The 20,205-nt window shown below is 43.0% G+C and overlaps 1 protein-coding gene across 1 annotated transcript in view; it reads left to right on the top strand.

Annotated features, from left to right (window-relative positions):
• LOC126455831 (neutral ceramidase-like) overlaps positions 1 to 20,205 on the top strand; it is a 205,711-nt gene that overhangs the window by 158,814 nt on the left and 26,692 nt on the right. Inside the window, exons 9-10 of the mRNA XM_050091593.1 lie at positions 7,561 to 7,656; positions 15,726 to 15,893. Coding sequence (XP_049947550.1) covers positions 7,561 to 7,656; positions 15,726 to 15,893 — 264 coding nt within the window. The remainder of the gene's footprint in view (positions 1 to 7,560; positions 7,657 to 15,725; positions 15,894 to 20,205) is intronic.

Genomic DNA, 20,205 nt, shown 5'->3' with positions numbered 1-20,205 from the left:
CATCATATATAAATATAGCAGTTCATGACAAATTACAAAACTCCGCCATCTCTCTCCCCACATGCACCACTGCTGGCGGCTCACCTCCAACTGCCCAACGCTACGCGCTGTTCACATCCAGCTGCCGCTGCCCAACACTACAATGGCAGACAACAATGCAAAGCAGCCACAGACTGCACACAGCACAGCCAGTGATTTTCATACAGAGGTGGCGTTACCAATAAAAAAACCTAAACAGCCTACTTACAAGTTGATGGCGTACTATAAAATCGTCGACTTCACACAACACAGCCGCGCGATAGGACGTAGGAAGTGCCATCTTTTTCAGCTGTGGGTTTGAACACTGGTTTGATGCAGTGCCCATGCTAGTCTGTCCTGTGCGAGCCTTACCATCTCTATATAACCACTACAAGTAACTTCAGTCTGAACCTGGTAGCTGTAGTCAAGCCTAGGTTTTCCTCCACAATTTTTACCCCTTCCATCCCCCCCCCCCTACCCCTCCACCAAACTAAACCAAGGATTAAAAAAAATCATTAAATTTTGCTAAGTGCAAAATTGTACCAGACTGCTTCCCCTTTCATTTCTTTCTTGCTGTTCGTATTCTCTTGCTATAAGCGGTGTTCAATAAGTAATGAAAAACTTCTTTTCTTTCTGAAAGCGAATTGATTTTGTTCAGGATTCCAACACACCAATTTATTCCCCATTATTTTGTCAACAAAATTCTTTTGTCAACAAAACCTTTTTCTTCAACATAATTTCCCTTCAATGCGACGACCTTTACGCCACCTTACTGGGATGGCCTCTATGCCCACTTGGTACCACTCTACTTGTCGATGTAAGAGCCACAGTCTTGCTGGATCAATAACCTCCCAATCATCCACTTATTGCTTCCACTTCATTGAGCCAAACAGTTGTGAGTCAGGCGGTGCAAGATCCGGGCTGTAGGGTGGGCGAGAAAGACCAGTCCAAAGAAACTTTATGAGGTCCTCTCGGGTGCGCAGACTTGTGTGGGGCATTCCGTTGTCATGGAGAAGGGGAAGTTCGTTTGCATCAGTCGATCACCTCGAATGAGAGTGTCCGCACGCTCCAGCATTGCAGGAGTCACAACTGTGTGTGGCCGGTCGGCACGTGGGAGATCGGACAGGTTTGCGAAACCTTGCTGTGATGATGACAGATGCCTCGCCCAACGACTCACCGCGCTTGTGTTCACTGCCAGGTCTCCGCAGACATTCTGTAGGCGCCCATGAATATTTGATATGCTCTGGTTTTCCGAAAAATAAAGACAATGACAGCTCTCTGCTTGGAAAGCACCTCCTTGACAGACGCCACTTTGAAGGCTACGTATGACGCATCCACCTATGGAAGCTTCATGAAACTATAGGGGCAGAAGTGGGAATATTTCACGACGTTCCACAGCAAATTTCACATATTTTCAACCAAACTGCCCGAGAAAAAAATGTGTTGCATTACTAATTGAACGCTCCTCGTATTTTTATTTCACTTCCATTGTCTACTATTGAATTGCAGTCACCCAGAACAGTCTCCCTTAACCCAACGAATCAGTTCCTTTATCTCATCATCTATTCTTTCAGCCTCTCCATCATCTGCAGGAACTGTAGAATAATCGCTATGATTATAGTAGTCAAGGCGCGTGCTGATTTCCTCATTCAATATTAGAAAGAATCTTGCATTGCTCGTAATTTGTTTTATGTCCACCAGAAGCACTGTTCTTCCTGACATTTCGCTTCACTAATTTCCACTGTCCCCAAATCCTTTTCGTATCTCTGCATCAATTGTCTATCCAATTAAGGCATTGAACACTCCACACTCTGGCCTGCAGAGCACAAGTTTTGTTTTTCCTGATCACAACATCCTCCTCAGTCGCCATGGAAATCCGAATAGGGGACTACTCTGCCTCCGGAATAATTTGCCCAGGAGGATACTACCACCATTAAGCCACAAAGTACAGATGTATCTCCTCCGGAAATATAATAACTATAGCTTTCCCTTGCTGTCAGCCGTTTGCAGCAACAACATAGAAAAGTAATATTGCTAACGATACAAAGCCTGAGAAGTCAATTATTTGCCCATGCAGCAACTACTTTTAGATAAAGAAGTAAATAAATCTAGAAAAATGACGTCCGACTAGTTATTATCGTATGACGATGTTCCTAGGCCCTCTGACTATCCTCTCCCATCAGACCATCACTAGTGGTACCTTACGAAGATGTGGATGTTAAGTTCTGTAGAATAAAGGTAGCCAAAGTAGGGTGAGAGGTGATTACCTCTTTGGATGCTCCAGTTTGCCACCGTCGTAATTCCGCAAAGTCCTGACAACATACCTGGAGACGTGTAAGTGCGAACACTGATTAATAGCACACATGGCACACTTTTAGTTAGGGACATAATACCCTGCTTATCTCCTGCATGCCTATTTTCTTAGTCGGCCGCGGTGGGCGTGCGGTTCTGGCGCTACAGTCCGGAACCGCGCTGCTGCTGCGGTCGCAGGTTCGAATCCTGCCTCGGGCATGGGTGTGTGTGATGTCCTTAGGTTAGTTAGGTTTAAGTAGTTCTAAGTTCTAGGGGACTTATGACCTAAGATGTTGAGTCCCATAGCGCTCAGAGCCATTTGAACCTATTTTCTTAGTCATTACTCGAAAGGCAGCTCCTCCTCCCTTCCAGTTTCCAACCCTTACTCTTCCTTCCCAACAACCATTCCTTGTCTGTACCCCAATCACTCACAGGTTGTGGACACCCCCCGCCCGTCCCCCTCCCCCACACCAAGTCCTCAGCACACATCTATTCTGTAACTTCTAATATAACTTCTGTAATTTTCACATACACACGAATATCAAAGTGCACTTATAACACTACATTCGCTGTGTTGGCGGTGTCCAAAACAGAAATAGACCTTCCCCTCGTTCCAGTTCCCGTTCCCCACTTTTCCTTCCCACATTCCACACTTTTACAATCACTTTTCCTCTCCTAACCCCTCACTCGCCCACAACTTTCACCTACCTCCCCCAACGTCCTCCCCTCTAGGGACTCATCATCACACATCTGCTTTGCGACTTCAGACGTAACTTCTGTAACTTTCAGACACACACACACAAATACTAGAGTATACTTCCAACTCTGCATTTACTATTTTGCCAGTACTGACAACAATCACAAAGAAAAATGTCAACACACAAAGACACAAAACTGAATCCAAACCAGGTGAAACCACAGCGAATTTTCCATGAAGACAACTTGAGCAAAGTTATGCGTAAATGAAGTTAAATACAGAGAAACTAAACGCAGCAAACTATAAACGGCTTCCTAAAAGCCGAAGAATTCGAACGGGGAGAGTGAAACCGAGCTTTCTCCATTACGACCTTTACTAGCAACGAGGGAAACCTGTTGTCTTCAAAAAATTATAACAATAAACCAAACATCGAAAGTAAATTACACACCATATTCATGATACAAAACTGTTATCAATGTATGTAAGTCCAAATGAAGGAACGTACAATCTAAGACAAAAAATACAAAACATGTCGCACCACGAACGAATTATCCGAATGGGACTGAAATCAGTATATGTGATATACTGAAAACTGGATGATTTATTCATAAATTGAGCAAGTCAGTAACGCGTTGGTCCGCATTTTGATGTTATGCAAGTAATTATTCGAGACTGAGACTTGCCCTCGAAAGGCAAAGGTCCCGAGTTCGAGTCTCGGTCCAGCACACAGTTTTAATCTTCCAGTAAGTTTCAAGTAGTTATTCGGCTTGGCATCTATTGCTGGAGTTCTTGGATGTCCTCCTGAGAGAAATCGTGCAAAATTCTGTCCAACAGGCGCTTTATCTCGTCAGAATACCGAGATGGTTCGAGAGTCCAGCTCATAATGCTCCAGAGGGGTCCTGTTACCAAAATAAATAGCAGGAAAACAGTCAGGTTCGTATCCCATCGCTGTTGGGGCCGCTCCAGACACGTCTTCGGCCTAGAATCTCATTGACTAAGTAGAACTGTCTTCAGTGGTGAGTCCCACTTCGAACTGTCAGCAAGACGATACCCATCCGCACACAGTGAGAGTTTCTACTGCTTGTCTTCGTGCTTACCACACCCTACCTTAACTAGAAGGTCGCCGGATCTCTCTCCAATTGAGAAAGTTTGGAGAATTATGGGCAGGGCCCTTCAAACAGCTCTACGTTTTGACGATCTAATACGCCAGTTGGAGAGAATCGATCACGATATACCTTAGAAAGAGTGCCAAGACGAATAACAGACAGCATTATGGCCAAAGGTGGACCAATGCCTTATTGACTTTCTCAGTTTGTGAAGCTTTTCTGAAATTGTAATCATTTGTTTGCATGTATGTGTACATCGCGTCTATTGATTTCTGTTACATTTTTTTTTTACGTAAAGAGTGTTACGCCGGCCGCTGTGACCGAACGATTCTAGGCGCTTCAGTCCGGAGCCGCGCGACTGCTACGGTCGCAGGTTCGAATACTGCCACGAGCATGGATGTGTGTGATGTCCTTAAGTTAGTTAGGTTTAAGTAGTTCTAAGTTCTAGGGGACTGAAGACCTCAGATGTTAAGCTCAGAGACATTTGAACCATTTGAAAGAGTATTATGCATGAATTATTTACGGAACCGCCGCTTTGTAGAAGTGAGTCGCGCTTGGTACAACACTCTCGTAAACAACAACATGCTTGGAACAAGTAAAGAATAGTAATTGATACAGAAATGCGTGTGAAGAAACGCAAGTGTGAGTGGTGACATTTATGAGCTCGAAACTGAAAGTTCGTTGATTTGTTTGCCGGTTTTTGTGGTTTCTTTTTAGACAGGACATTGCCGTCCAATTCCTGTTTGCCATGAGGAAACAGCTTCGCACTGATCTTATGAGCTCGAAACTGAAAGTTCCTTAATTTATTGGCCGGTTTTTGTGGTTTCTTTTTAGACAGGACATTGCCGTCCAATTCCTGTTTGCCATGAGGAAACAGCTTCGCAATGATCTGGAGAGACCCCTAATGAGAAATCCCTGTAAATAATTTCGAAATTTAGTATGGGTAAATTCACTGGTGCTATCAAAAATCCAAAACCATTACATGATATCATCGCCCTCATTTTAAGAATTAATTTCAAACAACTTCCTTGATTTCGGCATAAACCTCTGTGTGCAACGGCCATCACAACACGAATATGAAATGGAATGACTCCATGGGCCCAGTCGTCAGTAAAGAAGGCGGTAGACTTCGGTTTATTGGTAGAGTACTGGGGAAATGCAATCAGTGTACAAAGGAGATTGCTTACAAACATTCACCGACGCATTCTGGAACATTGCTCAAATCGGTGGGACCCATACCCACTAGGACAAACAACATATGGAACGTATACAGAGAAAGGCAGCACGAATGATCAATGTTTGGCCCGTGGAAGAGTGTCACAGATAAGCTGCAAAAATTGGACTGGCAGACACTTGTAGATAGACGTACACCACCTCGAGAAAGCCTACGCACGAAATTTTAAGAATCGGCTTTAGACGACTCTAGGAATGTACTACATCCACTTACAAATCGCTCACGTAGGGATCGTGAGGAGAAAAAAATGGTTCAAATGGCTCTGAGCACTATGGGACTTAACATCTGTGGTCATCAGTCCCCTAGAACTTAGAACTACTTAAACCTAACTAACCTAAGGACATCACACACATCCATGCCCGAGGCAGGATTCGAACCTGCGACCGTAGCAGTCGCGCGGTTCCGGACTGCGCGCCTAGAACCGCTAGACCACCGCGGCCGGCTAATCGTGAGGAGAAGATGTTACTTACAGCAAAACACAGAGGCATTTAAACAATCATTCTTCCCACGCTCTATACATGAATGGAACGGGAAGAAATAAATCGTACAATGGGACGTACCGTCATCCATGCGATTCTCAGTGGTTTGCAGAGCATAGGTGTAGATACAGAACAGAGCAATGGTGGCGTTATTTGTCGTTTAGAACATGGCGTCAATGTATATAGTCGAAATATTGATCTGGAGGATACCGTCGTCAATGTCCCAGAATGTTGAGAAAATTAGCCTAACTCTTAACTCTTTCATTGTTGATGGGACAAGTGTGTCCTACTAAAGTAACATACAGTTTTCATCGTTGGCAAATCTATACTCAGTATCCGTCTTGTGCTACTATCTCGTGATCAGCTTTCGGAACTTGGCGAAAATTGCTGCAGGCCATGGAGCGGCTATACAAGTTGATTCACCTTTGCAGTTTATGCAACCCCCAACGACTTCAAATTTCACGTGCAAGATTTTCATACTCACTTGCTTGGTATGTAAAAACTATTAGAGAAAAAATGAACAGGCTTTCTCGAGATAGTTTACGTCTATCTACAAGAGACTGCCAGTTCAGTTTTTGCAGCAATGTAACTAAATTTTTTACTGGGATGCGTTTTCGCTAGAGGCCACAGTTTTCGAATTATTCAAGAAAACATACAAAAGTGATATTCAAATACGTTTTTCTTGAATAATTCCGCAACTGTGCCCTCCAGTGAATACATATCCTAGTACCAAATTTAGTTACATTAAATTTTCTACAAAAAGGTCGTGTTAGCGAGTGCATAGCGAGTGCATAGCGAGTGCATAGCGAGTGAGAGAATATGGAAATCTTGTACCTGGTATCTGAAGGATTTTGGGTTGCAAAAGACACAGCAGTAGGGTCGGCTGAATCATTTTGCACCGAAGGCTGTAACGAGTCAAATGGGGAGGCACGTGCTTATTGCTGGAACAGTGCGTCTGTTTAACGAAAATCGGATCAAGTCACCATCTTCTACATTCTAAGAATGTCTGCAGTAACTGATTGTTGTTTCTCATACACCAAAGGTATTGTTTTCAAACAGTACTACACTCCTCAATAATTCTGCTGGTTCGAACATAGTTTGTATTTAGTATATGCACCAACAGATTTCATAGAATGTGCAAAACATTCGTATATGACATGACAAAGCCATCATGAAATTTAATGTTGCAAAAATGTGTGTGATATTTCCTGGTTTTAACTGTCATGAGGAAAAATTGTTTTGCTATTGATTTGAAACAGTTTCTTTGTTATTAGCCATTTACTTTGAAAATCCAAGTTTCGCATGGCAACATCGACATGCGTGTCCCACCTCATCGATTTTCAGAATATTTTTAAATTTTTTTTTAAGACAAAATGTACTAGTGATCATAACAGGAGAAAGATTTTGTTCTTTTATTTTTCAGATATGTGTGGCGTATATCATAACCACGAAAGGGTTAAATGACGAATTATTGCTTTAACATTGTAATTGCTAGAAAAGATAACCTTATTTCTCTCATAGATACGTGTTTGATATCTAAAATCTAAGCCAAGGACAATAAAACTTTATTGAAGATATTGCAAAAAACAGGTCTCTAGTGCAATAATCAATTTTTGTCCCTTTCTGTCAACCGTTAGGATGGAGTGCTAAACTGCCGGATTCTGTGATACTATAAATACCTTTATAGGTTTTTCTGGAATATGGTAACGAGAACTGCATATTTTTGCGTTACAGGTGCAGAGGTTTGAAGGAGCCGCAACCATCTACGGTCCACACACGCTGACCCTGTACCTACAGCAGTACCGCAAACTGGCTCAGTCTATTCTTAGTGTAAGTCCTACAATATGCATGTTGTCTTCCAGTTCTTCATTTAAATATATGCCCACTATTTTGTTCAGACTGAAGGAGAGACATTCGTTGGGACACGACCGATCATTACATTGGGCGTTTAAGTTCTTGTTTCCAGTGCGCTAAGCTTGCCAGACAAATTACGGTTAAGTCTCTCGAATTTCAAGTGTCTGCAAATGAGACTTTTGTTCAATAAGTCTGTAATCTAAGAGCTATTTATTTTTGTTCACACTGGATCTTTTTTTGTGTTGTTATTCTTGTGATACGTTTGTTGATACATACCGCGAATTCTCATGTTCTTCCAGCCTCTTCATCTTATGGTAGCACTTGCACCAAACGTACTCCATTATTTCTTTAGCATATTCTGACCTTCCTCTACAGCTTGCACCTTCTAACGTTCCTTCAAGTATCTTGCATGTCGTAACATGTGTCCCATCACCTAGTCTATTCTTGTCAATGTTTTCCACGCGTTTCTCCTCTCGCCGATTCCGTCGAGAACCTCCTCATTTCTCACCTTATGAGTCCAACAGATTTCCCACATCCAACATACGTAACTCCTAGACTCTCTCATCTTCCAGATTTACCACAGTCCGTGATTCATTTCCACACAATGCTGCACTCAGAAAGTACAAAATCATACATTTGTTCGCCGCAATTAAGGGTCATGTTTGTCTTTCACCATTGTTAGGACATTTATCTCTAAAGGCCAGAGATGGTATTCCGCACAGAGATTTTCATTCCAAGCAGATCCATTGAAGATATCACGCAGATTTCTCAATGTCATTCTCAGTTTGTCAAATTTGTGAAAAATAACTTGTCCAGCAGCAAATTACTATTTTAAATTTACACTTATAGGCTTTCTACCACTATTTACTAGTTTATTTCAACAAAATTTAGGAATCAGAACGATTGACTAGCAGAAGGGCTTATATACATAGATTGCGTACATTGCTGCGCCATGAAAATTGACATTCACTATTAAACATTAAATCAAAATTATATTCTACCAGCGAGGGGAAAAACGTGGGATAAGAACAGTACAAAAATATTGTTTCTCTATTTTCTTTTTTTTCTAAATTATTTTGATAATAAAAGCTAATCACTCGTATAAGGTCAAACTTACACACATCCACTTTGCAAATTCCAATCAAACCTTTCTATGTGTATAAGGTCATTACCAGAGATATGAGTTTGTTAATTATCTCATATAATTTGTATCTTGATCACTTGTACTGGTAGTATTTTGTAGTAAAATTGGTAAGACTGCTCAACAATCGTACGGCTACTGCGGACGTACACCTTGGAAGAAATTTTACTATGAATCAAATCCAACAAAATTCGACGCTAATAAAATATTCTAGGGCTTCCAGCCCCATCATGCAGTCAAAACCCCACGAGTTTTCGGGCGAATTTTCCTCAGTTACTGTCCAGTGATAAATCACAGCTGTCGCCATTATCTACATCTACATCTACATTTATACTCCGCAAGCCACCCAACGGTGTGTGGCGGAGGGCACTTTACGTGCCACTGCCATTACCTCCCTTTCCTGTTCCAGTCGCGTATGGTTCGGGGGAAGAACGACTGTCTGAAAGCCTCCGTGCGCGCTCTAATCTCTCTAATTTTACATTCGTGATCTCCTCGGGAGGTATAAGTAGGGGGAAGCAATATACTCTATACCTCATCCAGAAACGCATCCTCTCGAAACCTGGAAAGCAAGCTACACCGCGATGCAGAGCGCCTCTCTTGCAGAGTCTGCCACTTGAGTTTATTAAACATGTCCGTAACGCTATCACGGTTACCAAATAACCCTGTGACGAAACGCGCCGCTCTTCTTTGGATCTTCTCTATCTCCTCCGTCAGACCGATCTGGTACGGATCCCACACTGATGAGCAATACTCAAGTATAGGTCGAACGAGTGTTTTGTAAGCCACCTCCTTTGTTGATGGACTACATTTTCTAAGCACTCTCCCAATGAATCTCAACCTGGTACCCGCCTTACCGACAATTAATTTTATATGATCATTCCACTTCAAATCGTTCCGCACGCATACTCCCAGATATTTTACAGAAGTAGCTGCTACCAGTGTTTGTTCCGCTATCATATAATCATACAATAAAGGATCCTTCTTTCTATGTATTCGCAATACATTACATTTGTCTATGTTAAGGGTCAGTTGCCACTCCCTGCACCAAGTGCCTATCCGCTGCAGATCTTCCTGTATTTCGCTACAATTTTCTAATGCTGCAACTTCTCTGTATACTACAGCATCATCCGCGAAAAGCCGCATGGAACTTCCGACACTATCTACTAGGTCATTTATATATATTGTGAAAAGCAATGGTCCCATAACACTCCCCTGTGGCACGCCAGAGGTTACTTTAACGTCTGTAGACGTCTCTCCATTGGTAACAACATGCTGTATTCTGTTTGCTAAAAACTCTTCAATCGAGCCACACAGCTGGTCTGATATTCCGTAGGCTCTTACTTTGTTTATCAGGCGACAGTGCGGAACTGTATCGAACGCCTTCCGGAAGTCAAGAAAAATAGCATCTACCTGGGAGCCTGTATCTAATATTTTCTGGGTCTCATGAACAAATAAAGCGAGTTGGGTCTCACACGATCGCTGTTTCCGGAATCCATGTTGATTCCTACATAGTAGATTCTGGGTTTCCAAAAACGACATGATACTCGAGCAAAAAACATGTTCTAAAATTCTACAACAGATCGACGTCAGAGATATAGGTCTATAGTTTTGCGCATCTGCTCGACGACCGTTCTTGAAGACTGGGGCTATCTGTGCTCTTTTCCAATCATTTGGAACCCTCCGTTCCTCTAGAGACTTGCGGTACACGGCTGTTAGAAGGGGGGCAAGTTCTTTCGCGTACTCTGTGTAGAATCGAATTGGTATCCCGTCAGGTCCAGTGGACTTTCCTCTATTGAGTGATTCCAGTTGCTTTTCTATTCCTTGGACACTTATTTCGATGTCAGCCATTTTTTCGTTTGTGCGAGGATTTAGCTGCATTTCTGACAGTCACGTCACTGGTGCTCACATCCTCGCTAAATATGGTAACGTTTTCATCACGCGGCCGGCGCCCCAGCTTCGTCCTAGCTAGGGCCTGGTTCCAGCCTGTCCTGAGCTGCAAGCCGCCGTCCTTACGAATGGTGTTTTCAAATTTTTTATTTCTGTAGCTTCTTTTACACAGTCCAGTTACATTAATGTGACAACGAGTCAAAAGACTGAGTAACCACCTTTTTCCGTGTGGACCCCTGCGAGACGTGCAGGAAGACAGTCAGTTTGGTCTGGAAGGTACTGACAGGGATGTGGAGCCATACCGAATCCAGTGCCATGGGCAGCTGAGGCAGCATCCTCAGTTGAGGATCCAGGGCACAAACAGCCCGATCGAGGTGGTCGCACACATTCTTGACTGGATTTCATCCGGTGAGTCTGGTGTCAAGAGGAGTATGGTAAACTTATCATGTTACCCTTCGAACCACTCACGTACACTGCGAGCTGTGTGACACCTTGCGTTTCTGCTGGTAGATTCCATTGTGGCGAGGAAAATAAACTGTATGTAGTGGTGGACATGATCAGCAAGCATAAATCCATACTTGCGTTGATCCATTGGGCCTTTCAGTATGACGATATCACACAGAGAAAGCCACAGAAATGTTCCCCAGGCCATAACGCTCCCTCCTCCGGCACTGTAGCTTTCAGATGATTGTTTCAGGATGTTTGCTCTCTGTCTGGTGGAGCATAAAAGGGGCACCTCTCGCCACTCAATTGACGTCCAGCTGCAGTACATGGCGTGCAAACTCCAGCCATTATTGCCGATGAACAGCAGTTATTATAGATGCATGAACAAGGCGCCTGCTATGCAGACCCATACGTAGCAATATTAGCTGAACAGTGGTTGCTAGGATACCGTTGGTAGCACCTTGGCTCATGTGGTCGGTCAGTTATTTAACAGTTGCACGTCTATTCGCGGGTCCGCATATCTGCAGCCATGGTTCATCCCTGTCATCTATGGCCCATCGTGCACCATAGTTGCCTTGAGGCCGGTTATGGACGGCGCGATTTTGCCTTGCACGGTATACTTAAACCACAGTAGCATGTAAACAGTTTACAAACATAGCTGTTTCGGAAATGCTTCCACCCTTGGCCTGGAAACCAATGATCATTTCCTTTTGGACGTCAGCATATCTTGTGTTCCCTCCGGCGTTGCTCCGCAGTGTGTACGTACTATTCGGCTGACGTAGTAGCAGCTACAGTGACGTGGTATCTTGTGCATTCCAGGCGTTCTGGCTTTCTTAAGTGCCGAAATGGCATCCAAGTCGATATCTCTTTCCGTCATATTGATGACCGTTCTGTTGATTTTTATTCCGCAGCATGCTGTTGTTGAGACAGCTGAAAGAGTTTTTCTTTCTGTTTTTTGTGGTCATCTTCTGCTATGACACCTGTTGCGCTACAGTGGCCAGGTCGATCCACTCCCAGCCTAGTTTCGAGAATACCTCTGTCAATTGCGAGCGGTCAGGCAGTAGCTCGCGACCATCTGAATCCAGCTGCGTCCTAGGAAATGTAACCTCTACTACAGTAGTGCAGCTCTGGCACAATAGATTCTTCTGTCTGCCGAGGTGTTGAAGTGATGGCTCACAGTGCAAATCGAGGAATCTTGTTCTCGTCGCGGCCGCGCAGCAGGAAGAGGCGTTTGATGGAGCGCCATGCTTCTTCCCTGTAGAGGTATGTAATGAATGACTGCCTCGTCTCACGGTGTCATAAATACTAATTATAAAAATAGATGTACATATGCATGTATGTATTTATGTTTCTCATTTCCTCCAGAACCACTGGATTTCAACCAAACGCGGTACACGTATCATTTACGGTCTGGAAATAATCACTGTGAGGTAGAAATCGCCCACCTATCAAAGGGGTTGGGGCGGGGTGAAAAAATGGTACAGCGACGTGAGACTAGCCTTAAGTTATTTGAGAATGAGAGCTCTTAGAGACTTGCAACAAACTTTACATACATTTCAAACCTTTGCGAAATTTTTTCTCACTGACGAGCCCCACGAAATGATGAAAGAAAAAATGTTTATTACTCAATGTGTTTTCACTGTTTCTGCAATAAAACTCCCACGTGAAGTAGACGTTTTAATTTATTATTTCCTTGCGACAAATTGTATTAGTGGCATATTTCGCAGACAGTATTCGCAAATACTACTAAATGTATCAGAGAATTTATGTCATATTGTGACTCATATTTCAGGAGATATCACGTCAAATGCTAGAAAAAACTGACTCATCATACATGACGTTTTAACTTATTAATTCCTTGCTAATAACTCTATTCGCAACACATTTCGCAGACAGTATCCACAGCGCAGCTGGATGTACCTAGAAAAATAGACCATTGTACGACGTATAGTTCAGGAAATATAATGGCACAAACAGTAGGTCGAAGCCGACGAGAAAGACAGGCCGCGGGGCGTACGTCACGAAGGTAGTCGTGAACTCGCTCGCTCAGCTCAGCAGACAAAATGCGTTTCTAAACCTGTTAACTCGCAGCTGGGCGTGTAAGTACTAACGAGAATTGCATCTTCCACCGGAATCGAGTATTATGAAGTCTTACTGATTAACTGTAGTACAGCAAAATTTAAGATCAATACTCGATATAAATGGTATAAAGGCGTGTTTATAGCAGTAGCCTCTTTTGCTTAACAGTACTCATTACATGCTGGAAGTGGTGCCTTATGCAATTGATAATCATTTTACCATGATTTTATTTTATTGTACGCCAGTACAGCCGTAACAAATTATAAGTAGGCCCATGGACTTCCCATCATTAAAGGACTAATAACAGTAAAATTCCATAATAGCTGATTCCATTAGAAGATTCGGTTTTCGTTTGTACAGACACGCCTAGTTAGGAGTTAACAGGTATAGTTTGTCTGCTGATTTCAGCCAGCGAGCGCAGGACTACCTTCGTGACGTACGCGCCGCGGCCTGCCTTTCTCGTAGGCTTCGCACTAGGTGGTTGATAAACTGTCGCGTCACACATATCGTTTAAATTTATTACTTCTTTGCTAATAAATCTATTAGCAACACATTGTCCACGTATGTCGATGTATGTATTTACGAAATTATTTTGTTGTACGACACACGGTTCACGAGATATGACGTAATAAACATTGAGCTGGAAACTGCAGAGCGAAATTGGCTAGAGATACAGGTGAAATATGTGTACGATTTTGAGTGATTTATGTTAAATACATGTGAAATATATCTGACATGCGTGTATGGGTAAAAAGTTCATGCAAAACCCCTGGAATGATTTCAGTCAAATTTTACGTGCTGTTACAATATGGAAAGAAATACTGTAGGCATAAGAACCACCAGCCTCCTGTTGGAATGAATGCGATAATGTGGGGAAAGAATGGAGGATGAGGATATGGACAGATAGTGAGGGGGAAGGAGGAGAAAGATACAGATAGGCGGAGGAAGAGATGGAGAGATGGAGGGGGGGAGGGGGGGAATGGACAGAGATGGACACGATGGGTAGAGAAAGGAAAGAGGAGGAGATGGAGAGAAGAGAAGATGGGCACAGAAACGAAAAGGGAGGAGAGGAACAGGTAGAGGAACTCAAGGAGATTGGCAGGGAATTTGGGGGGGGGGGGGGGGGGGAAAGCGGGATGGAGATGGACAGAGAAAGAGGGGGGGGGGGAAGGAATGGATGGACTAATAGAAGATTGGAATAAATACAAACTTCGGTAACGCCAGGTACTCAGCTAGTGAATGAATAAAATTTTCTCTAGCCTCCAGCGGCGTCAGCTGGTTAAATTACCACGAACTCGTTATTAATTCCTATCGCCGCGAGACCGTGCATTCAGAATTCGACGTGTCCGCAATAACATTCAATAGTTCAGTCTCTCGATACTTTCGAAGTTATTGAGAATACAAAACGTCGAGTAAAGTGAACTTTTACGGAAATTCTCCGTTATGATTATGAAAATGTTTGAGTTATTATGCTGTAGAAATTTACATGCATCGGACTAACCGTTCATGACACCACGGGAGGGAAAGTTTACGCTCAAGGTACATGTTACTGAAATTCCTAACCATACGCCTGCAATCACGGGTCCTGTCGAATTTCTACTAGTTCTATTCATCGATTCCCACCAAAATATTATAATAATGCTGATAAAGTTCCCTTTAACATAAATAAGACCGAGTTCGTTGCTGTTTACGTACAAGCGAAATGTATCTAGTTGGCCTAATCACACGCGTCACACACTCACAGTCTCTCGTTCAGCGCAGTTCTTTCGTGTTTGCCGTTTCTGTTGAATTCTTTATGGCCGCCTCCGAATTAATTGCGCAATCGTTAACTACGAAATTAAACGCATTCTTCATATTTTTCGCTTTCATGCTTCATCATAAGCAGCACACACACCCACGACTCACTCGTTGTGGTAGCTGAGCCTCTACTGACTCACTAGCTCGCCCTAAAAGTTCGGAAATGTCGTATAGAGCGTGCCCGCGGCGTATACGGACAAATTCGATCACTTAAGTAAAGGATCGATATCTGTACCCTGATAGTCTGTCGTGAATTATACGACGGTTCTGAACGAAATCCACACCATAGATCCCTTTACCGTCATCACTTCATTCAGTCTCCAAAATCCAGACTGTCTTTCCGCGCCGCGATACTGTCCAGCCGCGTGCTATGTAACCGTGCTATACAGCTACCAGCGGAAGGAGAGGGAACGTCATCCCGGCTAAAACTGAGTGTAGGCTCAACACCTGTCATGCAAGCCTTGAAGTATACTACAACCTCATGGTAATCATGTTGCAGAGTTTCGCGGGATAGCCGCGCGCTCTAGGGCGCCTCACCACGGCCCGCGTGGCAGCTGCCGGTGGAGGTTCGAGTCCTCCCTAGGGCTTGGGTGTGTGTGTTGTCCTTAGCGTAAGTGTGTAAGCCTAGGGACCGATGACCTCAGCGATCTGGTCCCATGAGAACTTTTCACAAATTGCCAATTTCCAAATGTTGCAGAATAGGACCCTGGAACCTGGACCTTCGCCACCAGACTTGTCCAAGGAGGTGATCCAGCTGACGCCCGGCGTGGTGTACGACCTACCCCCGTGGCGGTCACCGTTCGGTTACGTGGTGCAGCAGCCACCTGCCACAGCCAGGCCCGGAGACATCGTCACCGCCACTTTCGTGAGTAAATTCTCAAGTCTGTCTGGGAAACGAAGCCCAAGAGCAAAGTGTCACTCACTTTCCTCCGTTCTCTTTGCATTCTATTAATAAGCACACTGACCAAAATATAAGTCAGCCCCAGTAAATACCCTGCAACACCTTACCTATCCCTGGAAATGTCTTCAGCTCAGAGAGGAAGAGAGTCTACAAGTTTCTTAAGGTATGCCATATAAATCATAAGTCGCTCACTGGAGATTGGATCTCGCAGCGCTACCAAATTGCGGGGATTTGGACTACTACGTTTCACTCGCGGTTCCAAATACTCCCTGATATTTTCTGTGGGATTTGGACAGGATGATTTAGCGGGTTAATCGAGATGTTATAGGATGTCCGAGTATTCCTCGAGGCAGGAGCAAGTGTGTACAATCCTGTGAACATGCCTTTTTTCATGTTGGAAGATGGGCGTGTCCACAACATATTCATCAAGAAGATGTTGAAGATAGAGCAACACTCAGTCACGGATAATGTAGAAAAAAACTTCCTGCTTTATGCACGTAGTAGCCTGTATGAGAGGGTCCAAGGTATGAAAAACTCCTCGCTAAAAATTGCAAAGAAATCTCTGATCTGAACTGCGCCCTTCACACCTTGTAGGTTAAACGATTCATTCAGTTCTCGTTGCACTAGAAGCATTGCATCATTTGAAAAGAGCCAAAATTGCGACTCGTCGAACTATACTGCACGCCACTAGTTAGATACTGTTCAGTTTCAGTTTTGTTTGGGCCACTGAGGACGTGCATTTTCGTGCGCCAATGTGACAAATGTCCAATGCATGCAACGTCCTTCGGAATATTCCCTGGGAAATTTATTGAGGGAGAGAGACCTACGTGCACTGACAGCAGCAATTCCTGTCGGGTTTAAGGACGATTGCGATTCATAAAGGAAGTCACTCATCTCCGGTTCTTGTACCTTAGGTTCTTTTTATGTCTGTTGTTATTACGCAGTGTTACGTGGTTCTAAGTTGCGCATCATTCTTTGTGGTCACAATGTGCAGTCTGCGTAGGTACAGAGTGCAGGTGCAGGCACCAAATGCGTTGTCGTCAGCTTTCCCAATCTCCTCTCCCCCTGTGACGTCATTGATAACATGACATATTGTTGGAGGGTTTATGCCAATTTTCCTGTGTATAAAATGGCAGGAAATTCATAAGCAATCCAACTGTGCTACAAGGTTTTCCGCCAAAACATATGACATCATTGTGGAGATAGGGCTGTTGTCCTAAATATAAACTGGCGGCAAATGCAAAAATCCAGGATCGCATGTGCGGTGGAAGTAGGTCACTTGTGCTAAATACAGGATTCAAGATGACCACTGGGTTTTCCAGTGACACCACTGCAGAAGTAAAATAGTCCTGCTAGGTATATACTCCAAGACATGTGACCTGCAATACTGGCACAGTCTCAACGATGTTAGAATCCAAGTTGTCATGACAAAAGGAAGTAACCAGTCTGCTGATCTACTTCACACGTTTACCCCAAGCTATTATTCTCTCTCATATGTGTGGTTATTTACAGCAGTCAGGTCACTTTCAGAATTCCAGGGTTTTCGCCTTTGATGTCAGCATTTAAACAGTTGTTATCCTAAGTTTAAATCTGGCACTAAATTCGAAAGGGCCAACAAATATGACATAGAGCATCATGTTATTTCAATGCAAACACCGTAAGCCCACCTTTCGCACTTTTTCCCTAAGTTCAAACAACTGCCCTTCTGACATCACAATTTAAACTAGTTATTTTGGAGCTCACTTTAAAAGTGTGTCATTCACGTTTCCCCTTAGTCCACTTGTGCTCTGCTTAAATAGTTTCCCCCAACCCCACTGGTGTTACAAAAAAAAAGGTTCAAATGGGTCTAAGCACTAAGGGACTTAGCATCTGAGGTCATCAGTCCCCTAGACATAGAACTACTAAAACTTAACTAACCTAAGGACATCACACACATCCATGCCCGAGACAGGATTCGAACCTGCGACCGTAGCAGTATCGCGGTTCCAGACTGAAGCGCCTAGAACCGCTCGTCCACCATGGCCGGCAGGCTGTTAGGTTTCCATATATAATCACAAAGAGGAACATGACAAACACTACAGCCATGTAAGAGATCTCGTTTAAAATTGGGGGTAAAAGGGTTATACGAATGTGTCATAATAAACAATAATAAATAACATGTAAAAAAAATCAGAAGTGCAAAACTGTATACTCATGTGGAGCAAATGAATAAAACTGCACGATGTAACCTAGAAAACCGCTTTCTCAGTGGGTTAGGCGTCTGATCATCTGTCCCAGATGCTGTCACTAAATATCAACTACAGACTAAGATTTAATTCTTACTATCACTAAAAGAAAAGTCAGAACATACTGTAAAACTGATTGTTATTGCTACATTAACGACAGCAACTGAAGCAATGATACTGCAAGGAAGTCAAGACTTGAAAACATAAGCTGATGATGGTTTTACAGCTGAAATAAGCCTACAGTTCAAATACAAATGATGCTCATAGCATGGTAACTGGTTATACTAATTTATTGTGTTTGGCGATATTGCGATGAAGTTAGTATCTCAAGTCCCAACGCAGTGGGTGTATTTAAAGCGTCTAAGGGCCAAAAACCTGCACGGCTTGTACGATGCAATAAGGATTGCCACGGAGAGACAGTCTACGGCTAATGTTATGTTAAACCACCCTTCCATGATATTGTCAAGTATCTATTGGAACGCCGGCCGGAGTGGCCTAGCAGTTCTAGGCGCTACAGTCCGGAACAGTGTGACCGCTACGGTCGCAATTTCGAATCCTGTCTCGGACATGGATGTGTGTGGTGTCCTTAGGTTATATCTAACCTAAGGACCTAGTTCGAAGTTCTAGGGGACTGATGACCTCAGACGTTAAGTCCCATAGTGCTCAGAGCCATTTGAACCATCTATTGGAACATGAAGTTCACGCTGAGGAGAAAAAGTTATATGCGTGTATAGGTTTGTGTATGTGTGCTATAAACAAGTCTGCTAGTATTACTCCTATAACAGTAGTTCCATGCAAGCGGAGTTTACAGATGACATTCCCAAGTCTCTTAGTGCTCCAATTCGTTGCTTGAAACAAACACATGCTGAATTTAAAACAAAAAGCCGTTGTTTGGAGTATATATTACAGAGCGACGAATAGGATTGATATAGGAAAAAGAGAATGACAATGTTTCCTTAGCGGTACTAATTTACTTCCACAGTTCAGAAATACATATGTATATTAAAAATGTATGAAAATTGCGTATAATAAATAACGGTTTTATAAGTTGTAATACGTTTTACTCCATCATACACAGATCAGATGTCCGAGAGAGAGTCATAATAGCACTCATTTTGTACGTTTCTGTGCCTAGTACTGTGCGCACAATCTGAAGTATGAGCAGTTGTGCCCCCTACATATTTATTGTGGGAGAAATCTATGCAGGCTTCATCGCGTTTTAGAGGATGCGGACGACGCCGCATATCTAACAAGGTAATTTGCTGCCCTTTTTATACAGATATATGTACTTCTTGAAAGACTAAGCCGGTTATTTGCTTTTGAATACTTCTTGACTATTCTCGTAGTGATGTGTTTTATAGGATGCCGCGTGAGGCTTTATTTTAAAATCTGACAAGGGCAACTATCTGCTGGGGCTTTCACGTGGTTCAGGCGCCGTTTCCCTTGTGTTTAACAACTTATATCAATAAGTTGTTTTTATATAGTTTTTAGTAATGTTAGTGCATTAGACTGATTACTGAATTTTGAACATTTTATCGGCCATATTCAGGTATATTTTACTCTCTTACGAGATACTGTACAACAGCTTTTTTCAAATTCTGATCACTGCGGTTTCCTGCCGATATATTTGTATGATTGGAATCCTGTGTGCTTTATACCGATTTCACCAGTAAGTTGTTTTATTTTTTCTTGCTAGTCCAAATTTTCTAAATCGAGGTCTTATCATTTACATGAAAGGTTGCATTTTTTTTTTTTTTCGTTGAACAAACTCAAGATGCCTGGAACAAGGCGAAACGTGTCATTAAAAGATAAAGTAAATAAATGACCCGCGCTACTGCTACGGTCGCAGGTTCGAATCCTGCCTCGGTCATGGATGTGTGTGATGTCCTTAGGTTAATTCGGTTTAATTAGTTCTAAGTTCTAGGGGCTGATGACCTCAGATGTTAAGTCCCATAGTGCTCAGAGCCATTTGAACCAAAATAAATAAAATAAAAAATACAGTTTTGCAATCAAGATTGTTCTTTAAAATTGTTACCATTAGTTGCCGTACC

Source organism: Schistocerca serialis, chromosome 2 (assembly GCF_023864345.2).
Source record: "Schistocerca serialis cubense isolate TAMUIC-IGC-003099 chromosome 2, iqSchSeri2.2, whole genome shotgun sequence".
Lineage (NCBI taxonomy): Eukaryota > Metazoa > Arthropoda > Insecta > Orthoptera > Acrididae > Schistocerca > Schistocerca serialis.
This window is presented reverse-complemented; position numbering and strand designations above follow the sequence as displayed.